This window comes from Erithacus rubecula (assembly GCF_903797595.1).
Source record: "Erithacus rubecula genome assembly, chromosome: 14".
NCBI lineage: Eukaryota > Metazoa > Chordata > Aves > Passeriformes > Muscicapidae > Erithacus > Erithacus rubecula.
In genome coordinates, this window is record NC_136666.1 from 9,915,507 (window position 1) to 9,941,926 (window position 26,420).

Below are 26,420 nucleotides of genomic sequence, written 5' to 3' on the forward strand. Positions count from 1 at the left end.
CAAAGGAGATTAAACTGGTTAAGAGATTAAGGCCACAAACTAATAGGTAGAAATACAGGTTCTTTTCACAGCTATGGGTAAATCATATTTATATGTCAGTGGCCTGGATTTTCTGTCTGCAAACTGAGGGAATAACAGTGGTTGGCTTTGTAAAGAAAGCACTTTGCTCTCCTGAGGTGCAAACAGCAAAACAAGTGGGAAGTGTTGTATTCATTACCTCCAGTTCAGATTCTTAGCCTGCTCACGTCTCTTTTCGTTGCTTTGGTGTGTGTTTGGCTGCTCAGGGAGAATCACAGTGAGATCGAGCGGCGCAGGAGGAACAAGATGACTCAGTACATCACCGAGCTGTCGGACATGGTGCCCACCTGCAGCGCCCTGGCGCGCAAGCCCGACAAGCTGACCATCCTCCGCATGGCTGTTTCCCACATGAAATCCATGAGGGGCACTGGCAACAAATCCACTGATGGAGCGTACAAGCCTTCCTTTCTTACAGAACAGGTAGAATTTGCAAAACTTGGTTTTGCCTGTCTTTTTGGTCTTCAGTGGTGTGAGGAAATGCTGAGAGGAGTAGAGGTTGATCCTTCACTGTAGAGTAGCAGCTGGTGCCAGTTATATATCCAAGGTGTGAATACAGACAGGTTTTTTGTCACAGTTTGGACTTGGTTTTAACACTACGATAAATCTTTCTTTTTTTGAGAAGCAAATTGGCATTCTTACCATTGAGATCTGTCCATCTGAAAAACAAGTCACTCTCGGCCTCACAGAAAGGAATTTCTACCTCCATACCTGGGTTCTTCTCATCCTAACAAAGATTCTCTAAAATGAGTAAAGATGAGTCTGGAAAGACCTGCCTCTCTCTCTGGAGATTAGAGGAAAGTTAAAAACATCATTTAATCTTAATGCTGGAGCTGCCAGCTGCTGAACAGGACAGAGATGAATCCCATCTGTACTGGCTGAGGTCCTTCCTTGGTTACATTTTTGATGGAAGAAGGAAGATGCACCCAGGGCTTGAAGGAAAACTGTGTTTACTGAGCACTGAAAATTCCTACCACCTCCATTGTTTTTGAAGTCCTATGGGCGTAATGTTCATTTTTGTGGTCTGCAGTGATTTAAGCACTTACACATGGAAATTATGGCTGGAGGCAATACTTCTTTCTCTTAGATAAACAGCAGCTGCTGCTGACCCCTCGGTACTCACAACTGCTTATTCCAGCTCTCCTGGAGTGTGTTTCTGGAGGGACTGTGCCATTCTGCTGGTGGCACACCCTAGTCACTTCTCATTGCTTTTTTTTTTTAAATCTTGCAGAATTACAGAGTTTGTTTTAATCTTTTTTAATAATGTGCAAAACTGGTTATATTATCCTCAGTACAGTATGGCCAACTCTTTAATCAATAGTTCAGAATCAATGTGCTTTCTCCATAACAAAGCAGCAGAAGTTGACAGTCTGTTGAGTGTATCTTGAGATGAATTATCCATTTCTCAGTAGTTTGCCAGATGATTTTATCCTCACCTTATCAGCTAATATCTACTACTGACCCTGCTGAGCTGTCTCACCTGGAGTGGGACTCGAATTTTCCAGAGCTCTGTCTTTGAGTTCCAGGTGCAGTATTTTAACAAGCTCTGGTGGTCACTGGAGCCACCAAAGGCTGTTCAAGCTTCTTTTCCAGGAATTGGAGTGGTGGTTGTCATGTACAAGCAGAGCTCATCCTGAACAGGGCCAGGGGGGAAACAAAACTAGAAAGTCTTATTGGTTTCTTTCCAATTAAATTATTTCAAACGTTTAATTAAGGGATGAGTTCGCCATGATTTAGAGCTGTTCATTTCCTCTGTTTGCACTCAGAAATATCTTTTTATTTTTTAATGTTAGATGGCTATCACAGAATATGCAGTGAGTATTAGTTGTTTATTTTCCTAAAGTGCATGGAGATCACCAGATGAAAGGCAATAACAGAAAATAAAATGTTGTTTGTTATTGAGATGGGCAATTTATGCCTTGCTGCAAGTTTGGTTGTATTGTTACATCAGTGAAAATTTCCATCTAGGTTTTGATCAGCTACTAAGATCACAAGAAAACAATATTCTCTGACAGTGACAGACATTATATTTAATTCCCTTTCCTTGCTGGCATTCTAATCAAATCCTTTCTTTGGAAGGAACTGAAACACCTTATCCTGGAGGCTGCAGATGGGTTCCTGTTTGTAGTTGCAGCTGAGACAGGAAGAGTGATCTACGTCTCAGACTCTGTGACTCCTGTGCTGAACCAGCCTCAGTCTGAATGGTTTGGCAGCACTTTGTACGAGCAGGTTCACCCAGACGACGTGGAAAAGCTGCGAGAGCAACTGTGTACATCTGAAAACTCTATGACAGGTCAGATGTGCCTGATGTATGTTCTGTGTGCTCAGGATCCCTGGAGAGCTTTTCCTGACATTCAGAATGCCTGGTGTAAAAATCTGGTTTAAGTGAAACTCAACAAGATTAAATTGTTTTCTTGCAGGCAGTGCAGTAATATAAATCTTTTTTTGAGTGACTGCATTTTGCTTCCAATTCATTTGACTTCAGTCAAACCACCTACATGTAGCTCTGTGTTCAGACTCTGGTTTGAAATCTGGATTGTTCTCAGGCTTGGACAAGAAATCTAGATTGTTTTCATTTCATCCTCAATGAACTTGTGACTTCTTTACAAGTATGTGTTTCTTTAGGGCAGTGTTTAATTTGATCATACTTTAGACTTTGTTTTCATACAAGTTCCTCATTGTTTGCTAATTTGAATCTTGAGGGGGAAAAATCCAGTATTTGGCAACTGAAAATATACTGGATTTTAATCATGAGGTTCCTGTGCAGTAGTGTAAGTTACCTGTAAGTTCATTACCTCTCATGTTGAATGTAAAATTAAGCCTTATTCATATCTCCTCTACTTTTGCAATTATTCATGCTCAAAGCTGCCATTAGGAAACTACCTTGTCTTTAATAGGGTATGTATATGTTAGAGCTGTGAGAATTAGCTAAATCCTGTTATAACTCAAACTTGGAAAGGAGGAAACTTATCTTTTTATTCTTCATATATTATTTTTATAGCTGAAGGAAAAAAATTAGGGGATAATATACAAAAAACCCTGATCCTTGCAAAAATCACATAATTTCTCTTTGCTTCAGTAGTTAAGATTTCTGACCTGGTTTGCTGGAAGTTTTGTTGTGTTTCATAACTCAAAGGACAGTGATCCAGTTTTGAGTGAACCTGCACACTGTTTACAGCTTCCATGTCAAAACAGTGCCAAATTCATGATTTCCTGTGGTTTGAATGTGATGTGGTTTTGGCAGAGCGTTCATGTATTCAAATTGGAAGCTCAAAGCAAAATTCTGTGGTGAAAATCCAGATGGATAGAAACCAAGTGAACAGTTAGGGGAACCTGTGCAGGGCAAAACAGCTGAATTTCATACCACGAGACTTGCAAGAGAGCACAAACTCTGTTTTTATTATGTAGCCTGTAATACATTTTAACATACATGCCATCTTGGCCAAGAAGCAATTATTGCAGAGCCTTAGTGAACAGTCATGTTTTGACTTCCAAAAGTGCTCAGTTATGGGATTTAACCTGCTCAAACTAGAACTGGACTGGACAGATGCAGAGCACTTCTGAAAACCCAGCTTTGTGTTTTTTCCAGCCTTAGTTATGGGCTTTTCTTCTGCACTGAATTGATCTGTAGCCAGTGGAAAGAGAAGTTCAATAGTATTTATAGAGCTAAATCTTTTCCCTGCCTAAATCTTTTGGAGTTGTCAGATTGACACAGAAGGCCTGTAAATCTGGTGTACATGGTCAGCTGAACATTTTCCCAGCATGAGGAAAGCAGGGTTGCCTGCTCAGCTGTTTGAGTAATTTTGTTTTAAAGGTGTGGCTGGTGAAGTGCAGTCCTTTTTTGTACAAGCAGTCTGTCAGTTTGTGGAGCATGTAGATAACCAGAAAGTTCTAGATTTATTATTTTAAACGTGTATTTCCTTGACTCCACAGGGTATCATTAAGTATGATAAGCAGTCTTCTATAAGGACTGCCAATCCAGCCTCAATTTTTTGTTTGTCTAGAAGAAAGGTGATTCTAGAGTCTATTCAGCCAGTTACACTTCCCTTGCTGTAACACAGACCATATTAAGAGCAGCAGCTTTGTAACAAGTACTGAATGAAATCTTGCAGTGACCTGAAATATTGTGTGTCTCAGTGACATTTTAAAAGATGTCAAGGAGGCCAATGCATTTCCTCTAATTTGGTGTTTATTAAACGAAGTTTTCCTTGGCTTTCCAAAGGCATATTTCATGCAGAACAAAGTGCAGTGTAGAGCTTGAAAGTGATGGAAACCACAAGCCGGGCAGCTGCATCTGAAACATTTTTTCTCAAAGTGAAGTTCATTTCAGGCAGTAGGAGCATCCTCATCTTTTAGTGATGTCTGGCTGTTGAGCACAGGATTCACTTAGGGAAGATTTTCAAGTGAAAGCATAACAGTATGCTATGATTTTTAATTTTGCTCTCTTCCTCATTTTCTTAGAATCTGTTTTCTCAATGCTACAACCTCCCCCTTCAGTCCTTGAGCTGGGAAAGCAGTGGCAGCATTTTGACTAAGGAGAAACTTCACTTGTCCTGCAGATGATCTGAGCTGTGTCCTTTATTTGTAGTTGTCTTGTACAAGTGCTGATCATTAGTGATATTGCTGTGATTTTCCCAGTCCCTCTTTGCAGTCCTGCTACCCAGAGATGCTGCTTCAAACCCTGAGAACTTGGGAGGCTGCCACTGCAATGGGGAGGGACAGAGAACAAGCCAGTGGAGGAAACAGGCTCCCGCTCACTTTTCTGCCCCCAGGAATAAGGCTGGGACTAGGGCTGTGCTCACATGAGCACTTCTTTGGCAGTCACCCAGCTTATGCAATCCTCACCTCATTTCACCCTCTCCTCCTCTGGCATTTCTGTGGTACTACATATGAGTCACATCAAGGGGTTGACCTGCTGAAAGCTAAACTTAGCTAAAACCCTTTGGTTTTGGTAGAGACAGCTCTTTGGCCCACCTTATCATGGGGTTTCTCAAACTCTCCTGAGTGCTAACACCAAGGAGGAGCAGGAAGTGAATAGTTATGAGGAGAAAGGACTTCAGGAGCTCTAAAATGTATGTCAGATTGAAGTGCCTGTTAACCATGGCCTCAGCCACATGGTGTGTTTGGGGAGTTAATTGCTTGCTCTTCCTTGAAATCGTAGGATATGGGGAAGGATGGATAGTTTCTATTTAATTTTGTGTCCTTGGAGATTTTATTCCCTGGAAATTGAACAATTGTCTGCTTGTTTGTTGTGCATTAATTGCTAACACATTGTAGCAACAGGAAAGCTGAACTGTGAAGTGTATGAACAGTTAGAAATGATCTAGAAAAGAGCAGCTGAGCTGTGATGATGGCAAGAAGTTGAGCTCCCAAGAAGTCTTTATGTGCGTCATGTGCATGATTGAATGGGGCAGATATTCAGTGTGATAATTCATTTTCCCTCTTTGTTCTTGAAAATCTGCAGATGTCAGAATGAATCACTTTAAATATGGATGAAAATCAGATCCCAAAGGAGGATCCATTAGCAAAGACCTCTTTGTGCCTAGGGGGCACTGGTGGAGCTTGGTGGATGTTGAGTTCAGGTGCAGGTTCAGTTCCAGAGACTCAGTTGCAGACAGCAAATCTCTAATGGCACAGGGAGCAGACAGAACTTAGATTTAAGTGCAGAGAAAAACCACTTTTGAAGAATTCCTCTGATACATTAACTTTAAAAAAATTACTGAGCAAGCATTGTAGTAGACTGTCCTGTTAAAATAAAAACCTGCTCCTGTTCCAGAGCACTTTGCAAGACTGATTTCTAGAAATCTAATTCTCTTAAGTAGTTCATGAAAGAATAGAGTGATGAATACAGACACCTCTGTATGGTTGCCTGGAAATACTCCCAGTGATTCCATGATGTGTCTGAGATGTGCTTGTCAGAGCTATAAGATCCCTGTTCCTGCATCTCCAGTGGTGAAAATGGGAAACACCCAGGTTTGTTATCTTCAATCCTGGGCTGCAGGCAGCACAGCACATAGAAATCAGCTATAATATCTCCCTTCAGCCTCACCCTCTCTGCTTAGGCGAGGCAGGGAGCAGGGTTTATCATCCACCCATGACACAAAGGCTCCAAAGGACAGTCAGATTCCCCAGGAGTCCTTGCAAACTGTTCCAGTTGAACTGTTAAGGGGTGCTGAAAGTGCAGAGCAGTGACTGCAAGAAAATTATGAGAACCAGAACCTCTACAGCTTTCATTTTCAAGTGATCTAAAAATGACTGAGTCACTTCACTTGCTAGCTGACAGAGATTAGTTGAGGTTACTTCTGGACAGAATTTGTATGCCAAGTTTAATCTTGGCATGATCTTTTATTGCCATATTTTCTAAATGCGACAAAGTGGAACTTTATGATGGAAATGGTGACTGACCACAGCAAAAGTTGAGCTGATAGGTGTCCCTTGAGAAGAAAAGAGCATTGTGTGACAATTTTCTGTGCTTTGTGTATATTATGGAAGCATCACTCCGTGTTATACGAGCATAGATTTGGGCTGGGGAACCTGTCTCACAGAACCTTCTAATAACATGTTGTCTTGCAGTGATTAGTTCAACTTAAGCAATTTTCTGTCCAGCTGCAAACCTTTGTTGCCAAGCAGTTTGTAGACACAGCCACAAAATCCAGATGTTGTAGATAGAATCAAATTGTAAAAATGAGAGAAAACTAGTGTTCAGCTTGAAAGAGGGAAGTGCCAGAGACCAGGGGCTCACCAGTGGAGAAGCAGAGTAAGACATTCTACAGCACTGAACAGATGATAAATAACCATGTGAAAGAGAAGATTAAGGATAACTTTTCTCCTCAACACATAATCTTCCTGAAAATCAGCACAGGATTCTTTGTGCTGTGAGCTGCCTTATGCTGCCATGTCTGTTTTCCAGCTCTGATTTCTGCATGATCTTTCTTAGAAGGAAGGGGGTGATTCTCATACTGACAACCAGCCAAGTGAATGCAAATGTGTTTTGAACTCTGACTTTCCATGAATTATTTAGAACTCCAGCTGATACAGAGAAGATCTGGATGAGACTCCTAGCTGGTTTCACATATAAAATTCTCCAAAGAAATTCAGAGACTTGAGTTGAGGCATGACAAGAAACAGTCCTGGCAAATACAATCCTGTCCTGCTGTAAACATCATCAGTAATAGTAAAACTCATGTCTAATGGAAAAGTAATATATTATCAAAACAATGTATGGGTTGAGTTCTGCACTCTCTTGGCAAACTGCTGTATTAGTTTCTCCACATCCACTTAAAAATTTGATCAGCCCATTTATTAAACAAAAAAGGGTAAAAAGGTCTATTATGGGTATTTGTGCCAAAAGTTATATACCAAAAATATATTGTCAGAAGCTCTGTCTTTCTTCTGTCTTTTGTGAACATTAAGATACTTGTCAAAGATTGATATTTTGCTACTCAGAGCTCTTAACACTGCCTGGAAAAAAAAAAAAAGGAAAATAAATTTAAAAATCCCTTTTTTCAGGGAATCTTATTTTTGCCGAGACAGTTGACTAAACAAGAAGCTGTCATAGAGCTCCTTTGGGACTTTGTTCTGTAGCCTTTGGTTCTGAAGAGCACATTTGTCAGAGTTTTGTGCATCAGAAAGATACCCTGCGTGTGAAGGGCTGTTTCAACTGACAGCACTTGATTTCTTTATTATTATTTTTTTTTTTTTTTTTACTTCTGTCTGTGAGCTCTTTTAAGTACATGAACCCTAAAGAACCATCTGTCTCTGAAACGTGCCCAGCCCAGCAGATTAGGAAGTCAGAGAACAGAGAATTAAAACCAGATCCCAGCATTTTTGATTTTAACATCTTGGTACAGGATGACTGACCTAGTAAGACTGTTGCCTCTGGGCAGGTAAGGAATGAGTTGTATAATATTTTGTTTATAGAGAGTTAATAGCTACTTGTGCTTTTTATCCCAGGATAAAACAGAGCTTTTCACTGAATGTCCATGAAGCATCACAACCTGTAGAGTGAAAACAAGCAGGCACCCAGTAAACAACACACAGCAAAGCTGGTGGGATGGGGAGGAGAGAAAGTTTCCATGTCCTGAATTCTTTTATGTCTCTGCAGAACTGTCCAAGACTTGACTCAATTTTTATGGGATTTTCCACCCACCCACACATACCCACACAGCCCCCACTTTATTCCTTGGAGGGTTGGGGGCTGGAGACAGCTGTATCAGGATTATTGTACCTGCAATGGAAGGTAACGGAGAGATTTCTAAAAATAGATGCTTTGATACTCTAGTTGCCTTGAAAAAGAAGGAACAATTCGTGAAACGCACTGTCATGTACAGAATGTATGTTATTGATGTGAACAGCATACTTCAGATTCCAGTCTGTTTTTTCTGTAGAAAAAGCCCATTTTGGCAAGGCATCTTTTTGTCTTTTAAGTGTGAAATCTGGAAAGAGATTTGCCTTGTTGTTGACAACTACCAAACCATCATGTGATACCTGTTTTTCAGCAGAGTTACGTGGTCCCACTGGCATTGTGGAGAGTGAAGAGGATGTTTCAGATGTGAGACTTTCCATCCACACCAGCCCATTGCTGTGCTGTTGTTCCAGAGTAAAAGACCTGCCCTCATGTTTTTTGGACTGCTTGTTCTCATAGCAGGAAGGTCACAGTGCCAGCCAGAGATGGCCTTAGAACTTGGGCAGTGCCAAGCATAGGAATTTGTGGATTTTCAGCTTTAGTCTGTTTAGCCCGCAGGATTTTTGCATGCAGGATGGAGGAAATGAATGTCCTGCTTCTTCCATCCCCATTCTGTTTGAAGGTAAATGAATTAGTGCAGGAAACAAGGAACCTGTGTCTGTAGGGCATCCTAGAGTGCCATTCCTGCCCTTTGACACACTAGACAGTAACACAGAAATAAGAAAAAACAGTCTGTTCTCAAAAAATTGCTATTTTCAAATGATCATATTTTAAATGTATGGTACATTTAATCTCTCAAACATTCCAAGTGAATTTTGCTTTCCTTTGGTCTCTAGAACTGTTTCTGGGGGGAGAAAAAGTCCCAAATGTTGGGAGAAGCCAAGTATGTATAATGGAGTTCAAAAGCAACTCCTACACAAACACAGTGACCCAGTGGTCTCCCTGCTGCTGCCACATTCCATTTGGGTGGATAATACTGGAAGGAAAACCAGTGATAATAAACTGCATTTTTAAAAAATTACTTTGGTAATTATAATGGTGGTTTAAAGAGGTCAGTGCATGCTTTTACTAAAACAAGGAAACAATTTTAGCCTAGTACTCCTGAGACAAACTTACTACACCTGATTAGCTTTAGGGAATGCATTTAGGGTGAATTTTCAGGTGTTTGGACATGCACATGCAAGTGGGTTTTGTGGTTGCTGTTTCTATTCAGTCTTCACCTTGAGTTTCCCATTTGGAAACTGCTTCGTTCTTGGGTGTGTTATTACAGATGTTGGACTGGATCACTTTCACTTGCTGGGTTTCAAGGGTGGTGGGTACTTCTTTAATTTTCAATATTTGTTCAACCTCCTCTGTTTTGTTAAACACCATGAGATATATGGAGTTAGTGGGGTTTTCCTCCCCTGCAAAAATACTGGTGTTTTACAAATACCTGAGCAACTTCTTTGGTTCACACATTGGCAATAAAACAATCCAAGTTTGCCTGGAGGTGCTTCAGCGCTTTGATGGCAGCAGATGCTGGGAGAATGCAGCCTTAGCATCTATCTTGTGGAACAGGAGCTTTGAATGTTGTGTTGTCTCAATGAAGTCAATACAAGGCTCTAAAATATTTTATTATTGGTGATGAGTTGTAGTAGCAGCCTAGGGAGGAGTGGTGCCTTGTGTGTAGTAGTGTTCCACCCATAATTGATTTATCCCTGCTGTCATCTCTCCATCCTTAGCTGAGGCTCAGCTCTGTAGCAGCAAGGACAGCACTTCTTGTTCTTTGATCCTGCCACCAGCTTGCTGAGACTATGGCTCCATTGCTCCTCTCATTCCCTGCAGGGAGCTGCAGCTCACACCCAGAGAGGGAGCTTGGCCCACAGGCAGTGTTCTTTAGCTTGATCTGCTTTATTGCAGTCCCTGGGATGTGAACTTACATCATCAAATATTCTTCTTTCTGTATTCATAGTGTGGAGATTTTGCATGTGATTTTTGAGTGTCTTGAGTCTTCAAATAGAGAATTAAAACCTATAATGGATGTTTTGCCTCACACACCGTGTTTTAATTGAATTAAAGAACAACCTGTAAGAACAAGCAGGCAGCATCCTTGAGCTTTTTTCTCCTCCCTCTCTTTTCCTTCTCATGTGTTTAAATTTAATTCTGTCCACAGCAAAGTATCTTACAAGGTCATCTTGTGGTCATTATTTCCTCTGATGAACTACTCCGTGGTGTTACCACAGCCAGATTTCAGAACCAGACAATACTAGTATTTACTAACAAAGCATAAATCCCAGTTACTTGAGTTTGATAATGAAGTACAAGTAGTATAGAATGCCAGGAGCTGAAGCTTTTTTGGCAAAAGGGCTTTTCAGTAAAGCTTCTTGCTGAGCTTCCAAGTGAAACAAATAGGTTAGTTTAGAAGCTACTTAGAACCTTTATGTATTGATTTATTTTGCAGCTGTGAATGGTAAAGAATAAACTACATAATTGAGTCTTATTTTGGATAGCTGTTCTGTCCTGGGAGTATCTGCTGATGGTGCTTTGGAGTTTCTGGTGTTTCTATCCCTTACTCTAGAAAGTCCAACTATCTTTTGAGGAGCTGTCTGTACCTTGGATCACTGGCAGATGTTACTGTGATAGTTTTCTCCAGCTCAGTCTTTCTTTCAGGTACATTTGGTATTTGTGACAGAAGGGCTACTCCCAACTGTCCAAATCATGGAGCCATGAACTTTGCCATAGGTACTTGTTTTGGGAATGAAAACACCTGCACAGATCACAGATAAATACACAGCATCTATGTCTACAGAGAGTTTACAATCTGTGTAGGTTTCAAAAAGCTGTTTTACTTAATATTCTGAGTGTGCCTCATACTTTCAGTAACCATTCTTGAGAGTTCAAAAGACATTTAGTTAAAGTGTTATATGGGTTGATTTTGAGGGTTTTTTTGTGTTATAACTTAACTTTCAACATATGCTTTGAATTATTTGCTCCAGTTTCAAGTCCAGTTTTTCCAGGTCCATCAGCAGAGAGACTTGCATGTGATCTGTAACACTATCCCTTCAGATAGTCCCTTAAAATTAACTGAATAGCAAGACTGAAAAGCCCACATAGTTTTCTTTTAAATTTAATTAAAATGATGCATATTTGCCCAACACTGTGTAGAATGACATGATGCAGACTGGCTAGTCAAACATGAAGGCAGATACAGCAGGGGCCTTTTGGCTTTGTGAGCTTTTATAATAACAAGTTGTATTAAGCAAACAACTGTGTAACATGAGGGGTTTCTTATTGAAAAATAAGAGGGGGTGAGAAAGCTTTTCAGTTTTCCCCTTGTGGGTCACTGTCTCCAGTTGGTAAGTAGGGAACAGACAGATATTTAAAAATAGGTGCATTTCAATTGCATTACTTCTTTTTTAATTTTTTTAAACTTTGCTGTTGACTGGATCAACTCTTCATTCTATTGTAGGAATGTCATAACTTGACTCTAATGCTTATACAACGCCTTTTGCAATTAGATGATGTAAACCTTAACATATTTTGAGAGGCTCAAGTAATCCCCCTGAGAAGCTAGGCTAGTGAGGAGACTGAGCTTTGATGGTTTGTATTTATAATCATGGAATAGTTTTGCTTGGAAAGGACCTTAAGGATCATCTCTGTCCCTGCTTCCCCCCTGCCATGGGCAGGGACACCTTCCACTAGACCTAGAGCTCCATCCAACCTGGCCTTTAACACTTGCAGGGAAGGGGCATCCACAGCTTCTCTGGGCACCCTGTGCCAGGGCCTCACCCCTCTCAGAGTGAAGAATTTCTTCCTCATGTTTAATCTAAACCTGCCTTTCTTCATCTTAAGGCCATTTGTCCGTGTTCTTTTACTCCATGCCCTTGGAAAAAATATCTCTCCATCTGTCTTGGAGGCTCCCTTTGGGTACTGGAAGGGGCTCTTAGGTCACCCTAGAGCCTTTTCTTCTGCAGAGTGAACATTCCAGCTCTCCCAGCCTGTCTCTATAGCAAAGGTGCTCCTGCCCTCTGAGCATCTTCATGGCCTTCAAGTTTTATACTGATTTATCCAGAGGCTACCACTGCATGTAAATAGGACACTCAGCCTGTAGTCTTGTCTTGGAAGCATAAATTTAAGCAGATTGTGCCCTGTTAAGCATACAGGTATCATGAGATTTATATGGGTTTACTGAGAATCACTGTGCATGATATTATTTTCTTTATCTAGAGCTGCAGCATGTTGAAACCTCTTGTCCTGTGAGCTTGGACCCTGTTCCCAGCTGCACCTCCACTGCTGCCTGACTGCAGGCAGGAGAAATCATTCCTTTGGGTTCAGTGTCCTCACCTTTAAAATAACAGTGAAGTTATAGATGTCCTCTGGAAGTTGCTGTGATGTTTGCTAACAGCAAATACCTGCTCCAAGCCAGTTATTTGTTTTGTATGTTAATACATTTATTTGTCAGTGTATTGCAATGTAGTGTGTGTGCAGTGGGGCAGGGCTATGGGGCTGCTTCCTGCTGTAGGGTACAACAAGCACAGGGAAGCCCCAGCCTGGAAAATCTAAAGCAGTTTCATAACTGCTGGGTAGAAGGCAGTGCCAGCTTTGGAGCAAGAGCCAAAGATCAAGAGCAACTTAATTTTATCCCTGCCATCCCACGAGTTTCTTGGTTGGTTTGTGTGCAGTATGACCACAGCTGGGAGGTCCTGTGTGGTCCCTGATGTTGTTCCAGGCTGTGTGAGCTGACTGATTTTACAGTTCTACTGTATTCTCAAGGGATGTTTGTATACCAATGTCCCTTTGGCTTCATTCTTGTGCAGAATTTGCCAGGCACAGAATTCTGTATGGCAGAGGAGAGGTGTAAGTGTTGTGCTGCTGTACAGCAGGCTGGCAGGGTGCAGTCCCATCCTCTCTACAGGCCAGCTGGGAAGCAAGAGTGGGAATTATACATGGAGAGACCTTATTTGCACCTGCACTGCTTCTTGGTCCTTGAAACTTCTGAAAGGATCATGATTTTAATATCATGGAAGACTTAGATTGCATCAGCCATCTGCACATGATAGGAACATGTCCATTTTTGTCACTCCTGGTTCTGCTCCATAAAGGCTGTGGTACCAGTGAGGGATGGATGACCTGTGCTACCAGACACCTTCCAGGCAGAGGCAGGGACCCCTGCACCACAGGGGAGACAGTCTGGAGAACACACCATTCACTCTTTGACAGATGTGAAGGAGGAATGTTAACAGCAGCTTACTGGGTTTTTTCTTGGGAGCTGCACTGTAACCTTGATGTGAGTGAGAGAGGCAGCTGTAAAAATCAGCACTGGCTCTGGGAATCAGCACTGGGTACACTGGGAAACTGGTGCCAGTCTTGTGGTTCTGCCCTTAGTTTGCAATTTTAAGTTAGGATGGTCTTAAGTTCACCTGTGTTTTTAGTATTGTTGGTGTTCCATATGTTTGCTTTCCTCTCGATGAGGGGGCAGAGGGATGTACTTTTTGTCAGTACAGTTTTATTAGAATTTATTGTTTGATATTGTTTGATATGGGTATGTGCATGGTAGGTCGAGTCTTTGCTTTTATAAGCCTTTCCTTTATGTAAATAATAAATCCCATAATGCTAAAAAAAGGCTGTCCGTGTTTTGGGTTCTTTTTTTTTAAAATCTGTATATTGTTCTATTTGTATATTGCGAACTTCATCTGGTTTATATAAATGTGAATTCCTGGAAGGAGAGTCTTCAAATACTTTGTTTGCAAGGCAGTAGTGATTCTTAATGTGGTCTGTAACTTTTTTTATATTGGAATCCACAGGATGGATGTGTATTTATTATACTTAATAGAGCTTAAAGTGCTTGCTGAGCTGCACTAAACACGAGATAAAATCATATCCCTTACAGTTGTAAGGCTCTTCTATTTTGTGTTATTGTAAAGTTATTTTATTTTGGTTTAATTGTTGAATTAATGCAGAATAATTGCTCTGGCATAAGCTTATCAAGATTAATTTAATATAAATTGATCGAATTTAGGCTACTTAGTCTTATTGGAGGCATTTTGTTTATGCATTTGTAGTGCATCTGTTGTTTTGAAGAGGAACTCTGTCAGCTGAGCACCTCAGTGTAAAGCTGAATGCTCAGCTGTAGTCAGTGCATATGTGCAAACTCATACCTGGCAGTTTCAAGAAGAGTTTCACCTTGTTTTCTTGAACTTGACTGTTTATCCCAAACAGTGACTTGGATATTGATTCTCCACAAACCGTAGAACACTCAAAGATTTTTAAGCTGATCTTTTCTGCTAATTTCTGAAGACTTAATGTACTAATACAGAACATCACCACAGAAATCCTTTGTTCTCTGACCCTTCAGTTTGAGGGTGAGCTTACATTTGGAGCTCTGTTCAGCAGCAACAGTACCTTGACCATCACGTTGTTTTTGTTTTTAATTATTTCCTCTTGTTTTCCTCCATCCTGGTCTTGCTTTTTCCTTATTTGTAGTAAGATAAAGATGGTTTTAGTTTTCATAAGGATTTTTGGGAGCAGTATTCCTGTGTTCTGTTTTTCTTCCTTGAGCAGCCTGTGGAGTATTTTTGATGAGCACAAAGTCATCTTTTGTTATCTTGTCCAAACCAAACTTAGTTTATCTTTTTTTTTAATTTTGCCTGGAAGGAAATACGTGGACAATCAGTGGCTGAGAATAGTTATGAAATATCTAATTTTGTCTGTGTAAGACAAGACATTATCAACTAAAAGGTGAAACTTGCTGGATTGCTTAAGGTATTGAGGTCAAGGTGAGAGTCCATATATTAATTCAGACTCTTTTTCTTTCAGGTCCATGTTTCTGTGCAAAGCAGGAGTCCATCTGCTGATGAGTTAGAGGGAAATAGAAAATTGTATCATGTACCTTGCCAATAGTATTGCTGTGCACATGAGGCCAAACCAAATTTCTTCTGAGATGTATGAGCTGGGTTTTTCCATGCTCATGGTTTCCATGGTTGTTTTAGACTGAGCCATTTCAACTTGCACTGAAATTTTTGCAGAAGAATGTCCTTATGTAATACCCCTTCTTTCTATACTGCAGCATTCTTAGGAACTGGGAGTCCAGCAGAGAAAGTGTTTATGGTAGAATTAGGTGTTGAAATATATGGAGTTTTGAATTAAAAACAGACAAATAAACAGAAAAAAAACCAAACCAAACCACCAAAAAAACCCTGAAACCTGGAAAAAGTAAAAAGAGCAGACTGTGTTTGATTACCAGGCTATAAACCTTAGCATGTAAACCTTAGTGCATAAACATGGAGGGAAATTTTCTAATAGGCTGGTGCTATTGTGTGAAAGTGGGTTTGAGCCAAATTCCCAGATTTGAAACCCCATGAACTCCAGTAGACCCAGGCCAATCCTTGGCTTGTGTTCATCTCAAAACATTGCAAGCACAGGACACAAGTTTGAACATTCTCAGTAGCAACTGGAGATCCAAAAGGGGAAGGTTTGTGCCTCATCCAGTTGCTGTTAGCACACACAAGGGGCACATCAGTGCCAGCATGAACATTTGCCCCCTTGATCATCATGAGAATGTTTTCAGAGCATCTTTGCAAACACCCTGGCATGTGTCCCCAGTACTTGAATCTGTTATCTCTTTACTGGTAAGAGCTTTATGTGGCTTCTCTAATTCTACCCAAATAATGAACTTGCCCGTTGTCCTCACCTCTGTGTGCCAGCCCTTTCCTGTCACAGCAGTTTACATCAGGCTCCTGGATCACACAGTGCTTTCCTGCTCAGACAACAACTGGTTTATTACAGGTTGAAGCAATACTGCCTTCTGGATGGAGACTGGATGGGGAGATTTCAACAAATTATCCATTACATCCAGACGAGCCAGAAAGATTTATGTGTCCATTTTAATCAGCATTGTTTTGCTTTCTCCTTCTCAGCAGAGCAAACTCTGGTTTCCTCTGAGTTGTGCAGCTGCTGTAAAGGGCAATAAGACAGCAGTGTCAGTCACAGCAGTGCTCCTGCACTTACTGCATCCCAGGGTTGTATCTGGAACTGGAGAGGGGAAAAGTTGAACATGAATCTGCAATTAGCAGTTTATGGGGAAGCTCATAAGGAATCCAGCTGGTGGTGGCACTGGGCTGTTAAATGGCCCTTCTGAAGAAACTAGAAGGAGAATTTTTAAAAAAATGCACACATGCACTGTTCAGTTAACAGAAGTTGTAGAGCGTCCTGGAATAGTTCTTAATAATAAGAGTATAATTTCCAAGTTTAACATCAGATATGCTTTGTGTTTGTCCCATGGAGAAACCTAAATGAGCATTAATCACTGAGCATGGTGCAATTAATGCCAGTTTGCTTGATTTAGTCTATTAATCTATAATTAATTACAATTTTATATATCAATATTTAGCTATGATTAATCTATAATTCTTCCTCTTTTTAATATAATTTGATCATAAGATTCAAATAACAAATGAGACACAAACTGCTTGTTCTATTTCAAAATCTGTAATATATTGTTAGAGCTCTACAAGGTTGACATATGAATGCTGAACTATTGAAACAAGCTGCTGAGAGAGCTTTGTCAAAGTATCAGTACAGCAAACATTTCTCTGACTCACATACCCCCTGCAGCGATTTTGTAAGTCAGGGCAAAATTTAGAACTGTATTTGTTATCTGGTACATATTTCAAAGACATTGCCAAACAAAAAGCTAAATTTAAAAACTCTTTTGTTATTGGGGGTTCCAGACAGGCCAAAGGAACATGTGTCAGCAAATTTAGACTTAGTGGTCACATAATTGTGAAATATCCTCTATTTTTTGTAATAGATGCTCTTGGATGATAAAAACAGAAATTTCTATTAGCTGAGTTACATTCACTGTCAGTGCTTTTTGATTAATATTGGTGTCTCTTCAAGAATTTGTATTGGAATGAAAAAAGAAAAGTGCACAGAAAACAACTTTTATTTTCTTTGTGTGTGTGCATGGCAAAGTCATTTTGCCCTAAGAGAAAATTGCTTTTAGTGGTTTGATTTGACTGGCCTGTTAACAGAGACAGCCGTTGGATCCTGCACATATATTCTGTCTTTATGTGCTTTATTGTACAGTGCCTTCATTTGTGAATGAGTCTGCCTCCTGCCTGATGATACTTTATTTCTCTAAATTGTCTGATTATTTGGGGGGATGGGGAAGTAGACTGTGACTTTAACTATAGAAAATGAGGGTGTTCATTGCAGGGAAGGGAAGTGTGTTAGAACTTCAGATCCATCCTGCATCGTGGGGTGAGCACAGCTGAGCTGGGAAATGTGGTGTCATTTCTTCCCTGCTCATACCTGAATCATAGCCCAGGTATGATTTAATATATTGCCAAGTGCTTTAAATTGAAGCACCTTTAGGACTTGTTCCCCAGGCTTGCTGACTTCTTAACCATCTGAGATATACCTTGAAGATAACACCAAATGAGGTCTGATCTTCTTTTGCCAGGGGTGGCTTTACTCCAGAAGGAGTATCTGGAGTTTACCTTAAAACTAAAATGCTGCTGCCTAATTCCTTATCTCAAAACTATTTGTAATGATTTTGTTCCCATTCATGGGTGGAAGTAAATATTTACAGGTAGAGTAATTCTGAACTTAGTGTTTGGCAGTAGGTTTATTTCAGAACTTAATTTTTGGACAGAGACTTTTAGGTCAGTCTGGTGAGGGAAACTTTGTATGAATTCTGCATGTTTTCTTCAATTCAGTACGGACAGAATAGATGCCTTATATTGCTGTAAACCTGGCTATTTATACCACACTGAATACTTGAGTTTGTATAATTTCAGTTACTGAAAGATATTCACTTTAAATATACGGGTTTGCTCATGGCCATGTGTTGTCAGCACTGGTGGCTGTCATTTAATTGCCTGGCAGCTGTTCCACTGCATTTCTCTGGCCCACTGTCACTTTTTGTGGCTGCATCCAGCCCTTGAGCCTTGTGGATGTGGTCCAATGATTAATTTCTACTCTGTGCTAGGTTTTGTAGTCATCCCTTAGCATTTGGGCTGTAGATGTGAAAATCCATTCTGTTAGTTCTTTGGTGATAAGCAGAAGGATTCTGGGTGATACCCAGTGTCCTGATCTGAACCTGTTGTAATCAGTCTTCTGTTTTAAATGAAAAAAGGAATCTGTTAGCCCCTTCCTACCTTGGCATGCATTCCCTCTGTCCTGTCCTCTCTTGAGCTGGCTTGGTGGCTGTCATCCCTTTTCCAAGCTGTGGTGTGTGATTCTGAGGGCTGTAGGGAGCAGGGTTAGGCCCTGGACCTTGCACAGGCTTGTGTTGCTGTGTGATGAATCAGATAATCTCACTGACAGGTCTGAAAATAAATTTTAGAAATGCTCTTGATGTATCAATTTTTTTATCAACTTTAAAAGGGCTCCAGCACAAGGGCTGTTGTGACAAATCCTGTATCTCATCATCAAGGAGAAAAGTTTGGTGTTTTGTGCATCTCACCATGCTGACAGCTCTGACTGAGGGGTGCTGTGATGAGTGTTCTGGATAGGGCAAGCACAGGGCAAGAGGAGCTGCTGTCAGGGGACTGATAAATGTTGCTTTATCCACAGTTCTGGTAAAGAGAAGCAGATCAAGTCAAAAGCTCTGCCTGCTGTCATTGCCTTGTTTGCCTCCAGGCATTTGACTCTGCCCTGGAAGTTGGTCTTGGGCCAGCCAAGAAGAGCCATCCCTCCCGTGACTCAGAGTCAGCTTTGCTGAAATTGTTGGTTAAACCAGCACATCGCTGATCATCCCCTGTGAGACCAGGATTAAGAGGGATTTTTGTTGGTATTTTTTCCCCCAAACTGGTCTAATGGCATTCAGCTCATTAATTTCTTGTTATCTTAGTTTCTAGTAAATGAAATTAAATTTATGTTGCTCTCCTTGGCATTTGTAGGACGAATCCTGGACTTGAAGACGGGGACAGTAAAGAAGGAAGGTCAGCAGTCCTCAATGAGAATGTGCATGGGATCCAGGCGCTCTTTCATTTGCAGGATGAGGTATGCAGTTCCCCTGTGTTCCCATAATGGTTCCAGTCCTGTCTCAGCTCAGACTTCAGACATTTTGTTGCACTAATTTGGCCTTGATTACAAACTGAAGCTGTAGTGACACACTCCCATGAAGTATTTCTAGAATCCTTGTTTTAGGAACTGGAGGGAAACTGAAACTAGTCTTCCTTGAACAGCTAATGACAAAACAGCATCTCATTTCTTTTGTAGTTATTATCATAAGTGTGAGGTGTAGTTTCCTTTTTCCAGAGGGCTTCATGACTGCTTCACCCCTGCAATTTTAGACACTATCTTTTCTAGTAAAGTGACTCAAATCGATACTTTGGGAACAAAGCTTTCGCAAGTGTAATGAACACCCAGCTCTGTGTATTTTTTCAGCAAACCAAGAATATTAAAAGAATCTTGAAGATAAACAAGAATTTAGTTGCAAACCTGCCAGCTATGGAGGAATTAACCTAAGCCTGGTATGAATTAACCAGATGTCAGCTGGCTGATGCTAGATAAATGAGTAATTGTTAGAGGGTTTTTGATTTGCAGTTTTCCAAATTCTCCTGCACTGTTTGGGCTTCTTTCAAGAGATTTGTCTGCCCAGTGCTTTTTTGGGGGCTTGTGAGCACTTCTCATATTTTAGTGCTAACAGGCTAAAATGCCTGTTGCTATTGCAATAAATTTTTGTCTGTGGTTAGGAGGGGAAAGTACATAATTGCATCTGTAGGCTAAGTCCAGTATCAATGCTGATAACAGCACTGCAAAATTCATTACAGAATGAAACACACAAAGCACAGTTTTTAACATATTAAAGTACAGATACCTGTACTTTGGTAGTATGGTAGGTTTTTTCCAGTCTTGTGAAGATGCTGAATGTATGGCTCTTGGGTGTCTTTGTAAGGTTTTTATAGACTTTATACCTGCGTGTTCAGACTTCAGAGCTGTAGAACCTTTCCCCCCTTAACAGAGAGGGAAGAAATACAGCTCAACAGAGCAGCACTGAGAACAATGCTTTTTCTTCCTCCCAAGATGCACATCATGTCAGGAGTTGTTTGTGCAAAGAAAACCAGGCCTAGTGTCCTGTTTGCAGTTGTTCCCCAGCTTTCAAAACACTTCAGATTGCAGTTATTTCCTAGCACTCTTATTCTGTAAATTCCAGTGCATGAGAGTGATTTTACACATGCCAGTAACCCCACTGTTTTTGTATTTCTAAATCTTACTTTAGTTGTTCACTTCTTCTCTTTGGCAGTGACTGATAAGGAAAAAAAAAAAAAAAAAGTTAAAGGAATAAAAAGAAAACCTTCTGGGAAAAATGGGCCTCAGATAATGCGAACTTTCCTTGTGGTTGCTTCTTTCATTGTTGTTATTATTTTGCCATTAAAAATGAACTGCTTTTGCCCTTCAAACTATTTACTCAGCTTCAGATGGACTGTTGAAATGATACAGTTAGGCATACTAACAAGTATCACAAAATACACATGAACAAGTGTTAAACAAAGTTAGTTGACAGTGTAAATAGTTTGATCTTGCAAACATGATCTTAATGTCTACAGACATAGCTGGTGTATATGGCAGTGGAATTATTATGTCCAGTGTATTTACAGGAACACTGAGATTGGTTTGTGTGAATATTTGGGGGCCTGACATATTTTTCTCTAGTTTTTACCCCTGTTTTATGGGATTTTGAAGTGTGTCTATTCTTTAGCCACCCTTTGGATATCAATTTCAAATAGTCTTTATACCTGGGGAGTGTGGAAGGGAATATTTTTCCAGGCACTTTTATTTTTCTAAAATAAAGAAGATTTTTATAGCACATCTAAAAAGCTCAGCCTGTGGAAGCAGCATGTTCTAAGTAAACATATGCAACTTTTTGCTAGGAATTCATATCTGTTATTGTCTACTTACATATGGTAGTGAAGATCTGAAAATGCATTTTCATCATGTGTATATTTATTTTTGAGTCTTTTAAAATATTAATTTACTTATAGGTGTGGAAATGCTCCTCTGGATCATTTACCTCTGAACAGAATAACCACCATGAGAAAAAGATACAGGTACTATTACTTATTTTACCAGCAAGCAGCTGTAGTTGCCCTAAGCCCTGTCATTTGCCATGGGTTAATGCCCACTCCAGGAGTGTTACTTGCTCCTGCACACACTGGATCATTTGCAAACAAAATCTCTTTGCATATGTCACTCAGATTCTTTGTCTTACACCAGCACCATCTCTGAATCAATCTTCAGTATTTTTCTCAGAGAAATACTGCAGGAAACAGGTGTGAACAGCTTGAATAGAAGCATGACAGAGCTGGCAGTGTGCAAAACCCTAGGTTGATTCTTGGGTGTTCCCAGCATAACTTACAAATACTGGTAAATCATTAGTAGTCTTAGTTTGAAAGTACAAAGCTATTCTGCACATCCATGTGATGTTTTTGTGTTTCTTGCTCATTCAGGAATGGCTTGGGCCCAGTGAAAGAAGGTGAAGCACAATATGCTGTTGTCCATTGCACTGGCTATATCAAGGCTTGGCCACCAGCAGGTTTGTATTCCTTGTGGGAGGTGGTGTGCACCAAACTGTCCTTAGGACAGCTGAAAAACTGGCTCAGATTTCCTTGCTGCTAGAAAAACAGGGAGAATTTTAGTGGGGTAACCACTTAGAGCTCACCTTGGGAAGCTTTTGAGAAGAAGAAATCAGCTGTTGTTACTCACTCAGGGCATCCCTCTTTTTCCATGTGACATCCTTCTCAATTTCACTGTCACAGAGGACCTGTAGGAATTGCCAGTAATGGCAGGATTCCAGAAACTGGGGTCAAAAGTTTTCAATTTATGTTGATAAACCAACATAAAAATGGTCTCATTTTAAGAAGGTGGACACAAAGGATTGTGTACCCCTAGAAAACACCAATTAATGTTTTTATACTTAAGCATTGAATTGCAAGCACCTATGTATGAAAATGTGTAATTTCACTTGAGACAGAGAGATGTTTTCAGTAGAGGTGTTACTTGAGAATGTTCAGTATTTGTGATAAATCCTGTTTTGAGGGTGTTTTTCTGGGAATCAGGTCTTGGCATTCCACTTCGATCTACGGAGAAAAACATTTACCTGCTGGAACTCAGTATTACATATGGGAATATTTACCTTTGAAAACATTCTAAGAGGAGACAGTGGAGCTCATCCAGACCTCATTATGAGTGGGGTTACTTGACCTTGGCATTTGCAGGAGTTGAGGAGGTTGTTTGCAGTGTGACAGCCCTGCTGGCGTGAATCAAACCAGGAGCTGTCCTGCCCTTTTGTGGTTGTACACCACAGCCATAAATCACATTGATCTGGGGATTATGAGTCCTGAGAGGTGGTTTGTACCAAATGTGTGCAGAGGTGTGCAAACACCAGCATGCAGATGTGAACTTGTTGGTGGTTTTCTGCTGAAATGCAGTTTCAGAAGCAGAGGAAAACTGCCCCTCTTGTTGCTAATAGGATTTAATAGGAGTCAAGATATTTCAATTTTGCTTCTGTCTCAAAAGTGTGAGAGTACAGTGTCTGTAAAGTGCCCTGAAAATGGATGCTTTTTCAGTTTTGTTTTCTTTTACAAGATTTACTTTTCTGTTGGTAATTCTAAATGTAATTTAATTTGACCTTGATATATGGGATGTCTCCTCAGGAAGGTGTAGGTCAAATAAGATTTTGTTTAACTTGAATGAGAATCTTGCTGCATGTTATGGGATGTTTAAAGAGGTGTAACTCTTCAGGGGTGTATGTTGGTGATGCAGAGCTACAGATGCATGAATTCTTGTCAGCACTAGGTGCTGATGTTGGCTCTATGTGCCCTTCAGCCACCAATTCTGCAGAACAGCACCCTGGGGTTAAAAGGATCATCTGGGTCTTTTGAGTGCCCAGTGGTCAGGTATCAATTACATTGCAAATCCCAGTTGGCATTAGTGAGGTCTCAACTCTTCCAAACACTTCTCAACTCTTACAAACACTTGCTGCTTTCCTATGCCTAACAACCTCTTTAATCTTCAGTCCTCATTACTTTTTGGGATGCTTTTATTTCATAAAGATCAAATGGCAGTTTTCCTGCCTTGTGTCTCTGTGTCTCTCCAGTGTTCTGTGTTTCCAGAAGGATGTTAGATCCTGTCAGCCTGGACCTTGCAAAGACAATCCAGTTTATTTCTGCTTTCAGTTCTTAGAATGCATTTTCTTTACCCTTGTGACTTTTCTCTGCATTGTTCATGTTTTCGCTTCACTTCTCAAAATGTAGGTCACTGGCACTATGCATTCTTATTTCAGATGAGGTTGTAGTGATGGATAACACAAACAATATTTCCTGCCTTGCCTGACAGTGTAGGATGCAGCATCCTTCTTTTTTTTGTGGTGCATCCTGCAGGCACCCTAAGACATCTGCTATAAATTTATATGTCTTCCAGGTTGCCTTTTTCTCACTTGTCAACTGCAAATCTTGCTTTGAATTTTGTGATGTTTCAATTAGTAATATCAAATTCCATCCTATTTCTGTTGCTTTAGCTTATGACTGTTACTGTTCCCCAAGTGCATGCTTATGCATTTAGTAATGTTGGATTTCATCCCATTTCTGTTACTCCACTCCTCAAAATCACATGGTGCTCCCTTATGATATCCCAGTGCTCCTCCACAATGTTAATGCCTCCAAACTATAGCACAAACCTAAGGGATGTTTTTGATTTTGACAGTCTTATGTGGAATTTCATAGGTCTTTGATGTTACAATCCAAATTGTTACTCCTATTAGTCACATCTGAGTGCCTTTTTCAGGGCACACAGAACTGAACCAGGGCCTCTTCCATCAGTGTGTGCCCTCCCAGTTTTCCCCACTTTGTGTTGGTGATTTTCATGTATCCGTTGACTTTCAAAGTTGAATTGGAATATCCATGGGCTGAATTGTTCCCCTGTATGTTTGAGTAAATAAGTGACAACATCACTGCATTTGTTCTCATTTCCAGTGGTAATCCAACCATAATCTGCAAAGCGAATGGGATAACTACAGCAGTAATGGAATTTGCCAAGGCTTCTCTGCCCTGTAATAAAATTACTTTGTTCAAATCAGCAAGCCCTGCATGGTCTCTGGATTTTTGGGAATAAATGAGCTTGTGCTAAATCACAGCTGTTTAAAAATTCAGTGATCAAAAAGATAATTCTCATTTATTTTTCAGTTGTCAAGTGGACACTGGTATAAACTCCAGATCCTTTTCTTTCAAAGCATGCAGTGTGGCATGTGCATTGTATAGCTAATATGCAATACAAGGAGTAGTTTAATAAGCAAAAGAACCAGAATTATCAAATGCCCTTAATCTGTCTTTCATCTCATTTGTTTAGTATATTTGGTATTTTCTCTTTGTGGGTTGAATTGCATTGTCTGTGGCCAGTGCTTAGTTTTATTTTTTTATTCCCACACTGAATAAAACAGTGTTGATACAGAAGCATCAAGAGAAGAACTGTGTTTTTTATTGGTGTGATAGACTATTTGACAGTACTGCTGCAGGGAGGAGTCTGTGCAAATGTGAAGTGGTCTGAGTACCTCAAACAGGTGAAAATGAATAAGCTACAGGCATAAGATGGTGGCATATTTTAAGGACTGGGTTTGTTGTGTTATGGCTCAGGTCTGTGTTCAGCATGAAAGCAGGCACATCCAGCTTACTTTTGTGGTTTTTCCACAAAGCAAGGCTTGTGTACTGGCATTCTGTCCTCAGCCCCTTCTTCAGTGAGAAAGGAGAGAGAGCACAGAGCAAGCATCATGCCTCACCCTCCATTCAGGCTATGTGTTAATGGTCTGTTCATTTTCCTCCATGGTGCCTAAAAAGACAGGTGAAATTAAGATCAAGTGCAAAACCAGGCATATGACAGCTACACACTTCTATCCCCATGGGTTACATGCTGGCCTCAAGTAATCAGGGTGCAAATTTGGTGTGGAAGTCAGGAAAAAGAAGTCAGATATTTCAGATGGATGTTCCAGCCAGTCATGTTGTGTGTTTGGTTAAATAATGAGAGCATGATGTTGGGCTATTTTGCAGGAGGTAAAAGGACCCTTGTTTGAAGCTGGCTGAGCAGCAGTCCCAGCCTTTGTTCCTCTGTTCCCAGGCAAGCAGCACAGATGGACCTTGTGATCCTCAGCCTAGACAGTGCTTCAGTTTCATAGCCAGTCATAAAACTGAGAAGTGCTGACCTTCTCCTGGTTTTATTTTCATTTTCAACTGAAGCAAGATTTGCTGTTCTTCTGGTTTTTTTTCCCCTCTGAATATCTCATTCCTGGAAGGAAATGAGTCTTCTGTGGTCCATATGATATTTTCCTAATAGGTTTGTTTTGCTTGTTTTTTCATGCTATAAGATTTGGTAAAGAGACAAGGTACAGTCTATCAGGATGTTGGTAGTTTTCAGTAAATCAAAGCCAGGATCTGCAGAAAAGCACAGAGGGAAGAAAAGAAATAGATACATGTTTTGAAAACTTCAAATAAAAAGTCACAGAATAATGTTAAATTCAGATAATGTTGAAATCTTTTTTTCCTCTTTAGTTAAAAAGAAACATTTTAGTCTTCCAAGTCAGACTTACGGTAACATCTTAACCACAGCATGCCAAAGCTGTTAGGTTATTTTAAAGTTTTGGCCAGAATCTGGACGTTTGTGCAAAATACTCCCTCTTTCAATACAAAACAAAATAGTTGTTTGAATATTCCTTGCAGTACTGTCATTTTTAAGGCTTTTATATTTTTTTTTTTAAGAGTGGTTAATTTAGTTTTATTGGGATTTTTCACAAGGTTTTTATCCTTAGTGTGCTCTCCACAGCTTTTTTTGTTGAAAACCTTTTTCCACTGTTTTGTATGAGAGATAAAGTCACACAGTGTATTCTTTCCCTGGCAAGTAGCTATCAGAAATGGTTCTGATGGAGGCAGGCATTATCAGGGGGTTGCTAGTGACCATTGGACACTTAAATTCCACCTTTCTGAAGAATTATAAATAATTTCTCTTTTAGTCTAGTGAAATAAAACCATAAATCCACTAATGCTGTTCTGTGTCTCGCAGAAAATGTAGGGCAGAAGGGTAGAGAAAGAAAGCAGAAAACGAAGCTTTTCTATTGTTAGAGCCAACTGGAAGCTCATTGGGAAAACTAAAAAGTTCCTTATGTCCACACCAACACATGCTGTTGCCC

The 26,420-nt window shown here is 40.2% G+C and overlaps 1 protein-coding gene across 4 annotated transcripts in view; it reads left to right on the plus strand.

The window, feature by feature from the left end:
* ARNT2 (aryl hydrocarbon receptor nuclear translocator 2) overlaps nt 1-26,420 on the plus strand; it is a 95,153-nt gene that overhangs the window by 34,304 nt on the left and 34,429 nt on the right. For all 4 annotated transcript variants that reach the window (XM_079317539.1, XM_079317537.1, XM_079317536.1 and 1 more), the window contains 5 exons: nt 285-498; nt 2,155-2,368; nt 19,144-19,246; nt 21,232-21,297; nt 21,697-21,782. In XM_079317539.1, coding sequence (XP_079173665.1) covers nt 285-498; nt 2,155-2,368; nt 19,144-19,246; nt 21,232-21,297; nt 21,697-21,782 — 683 coding nt within the window. The remainder of the gene's footprint in view (nt 1-284; nt 499-2,154; nt 2,369-19,143; nt 19,247-21,231; nt 21,298-21,696; nt 21,783-26,420) is intronic.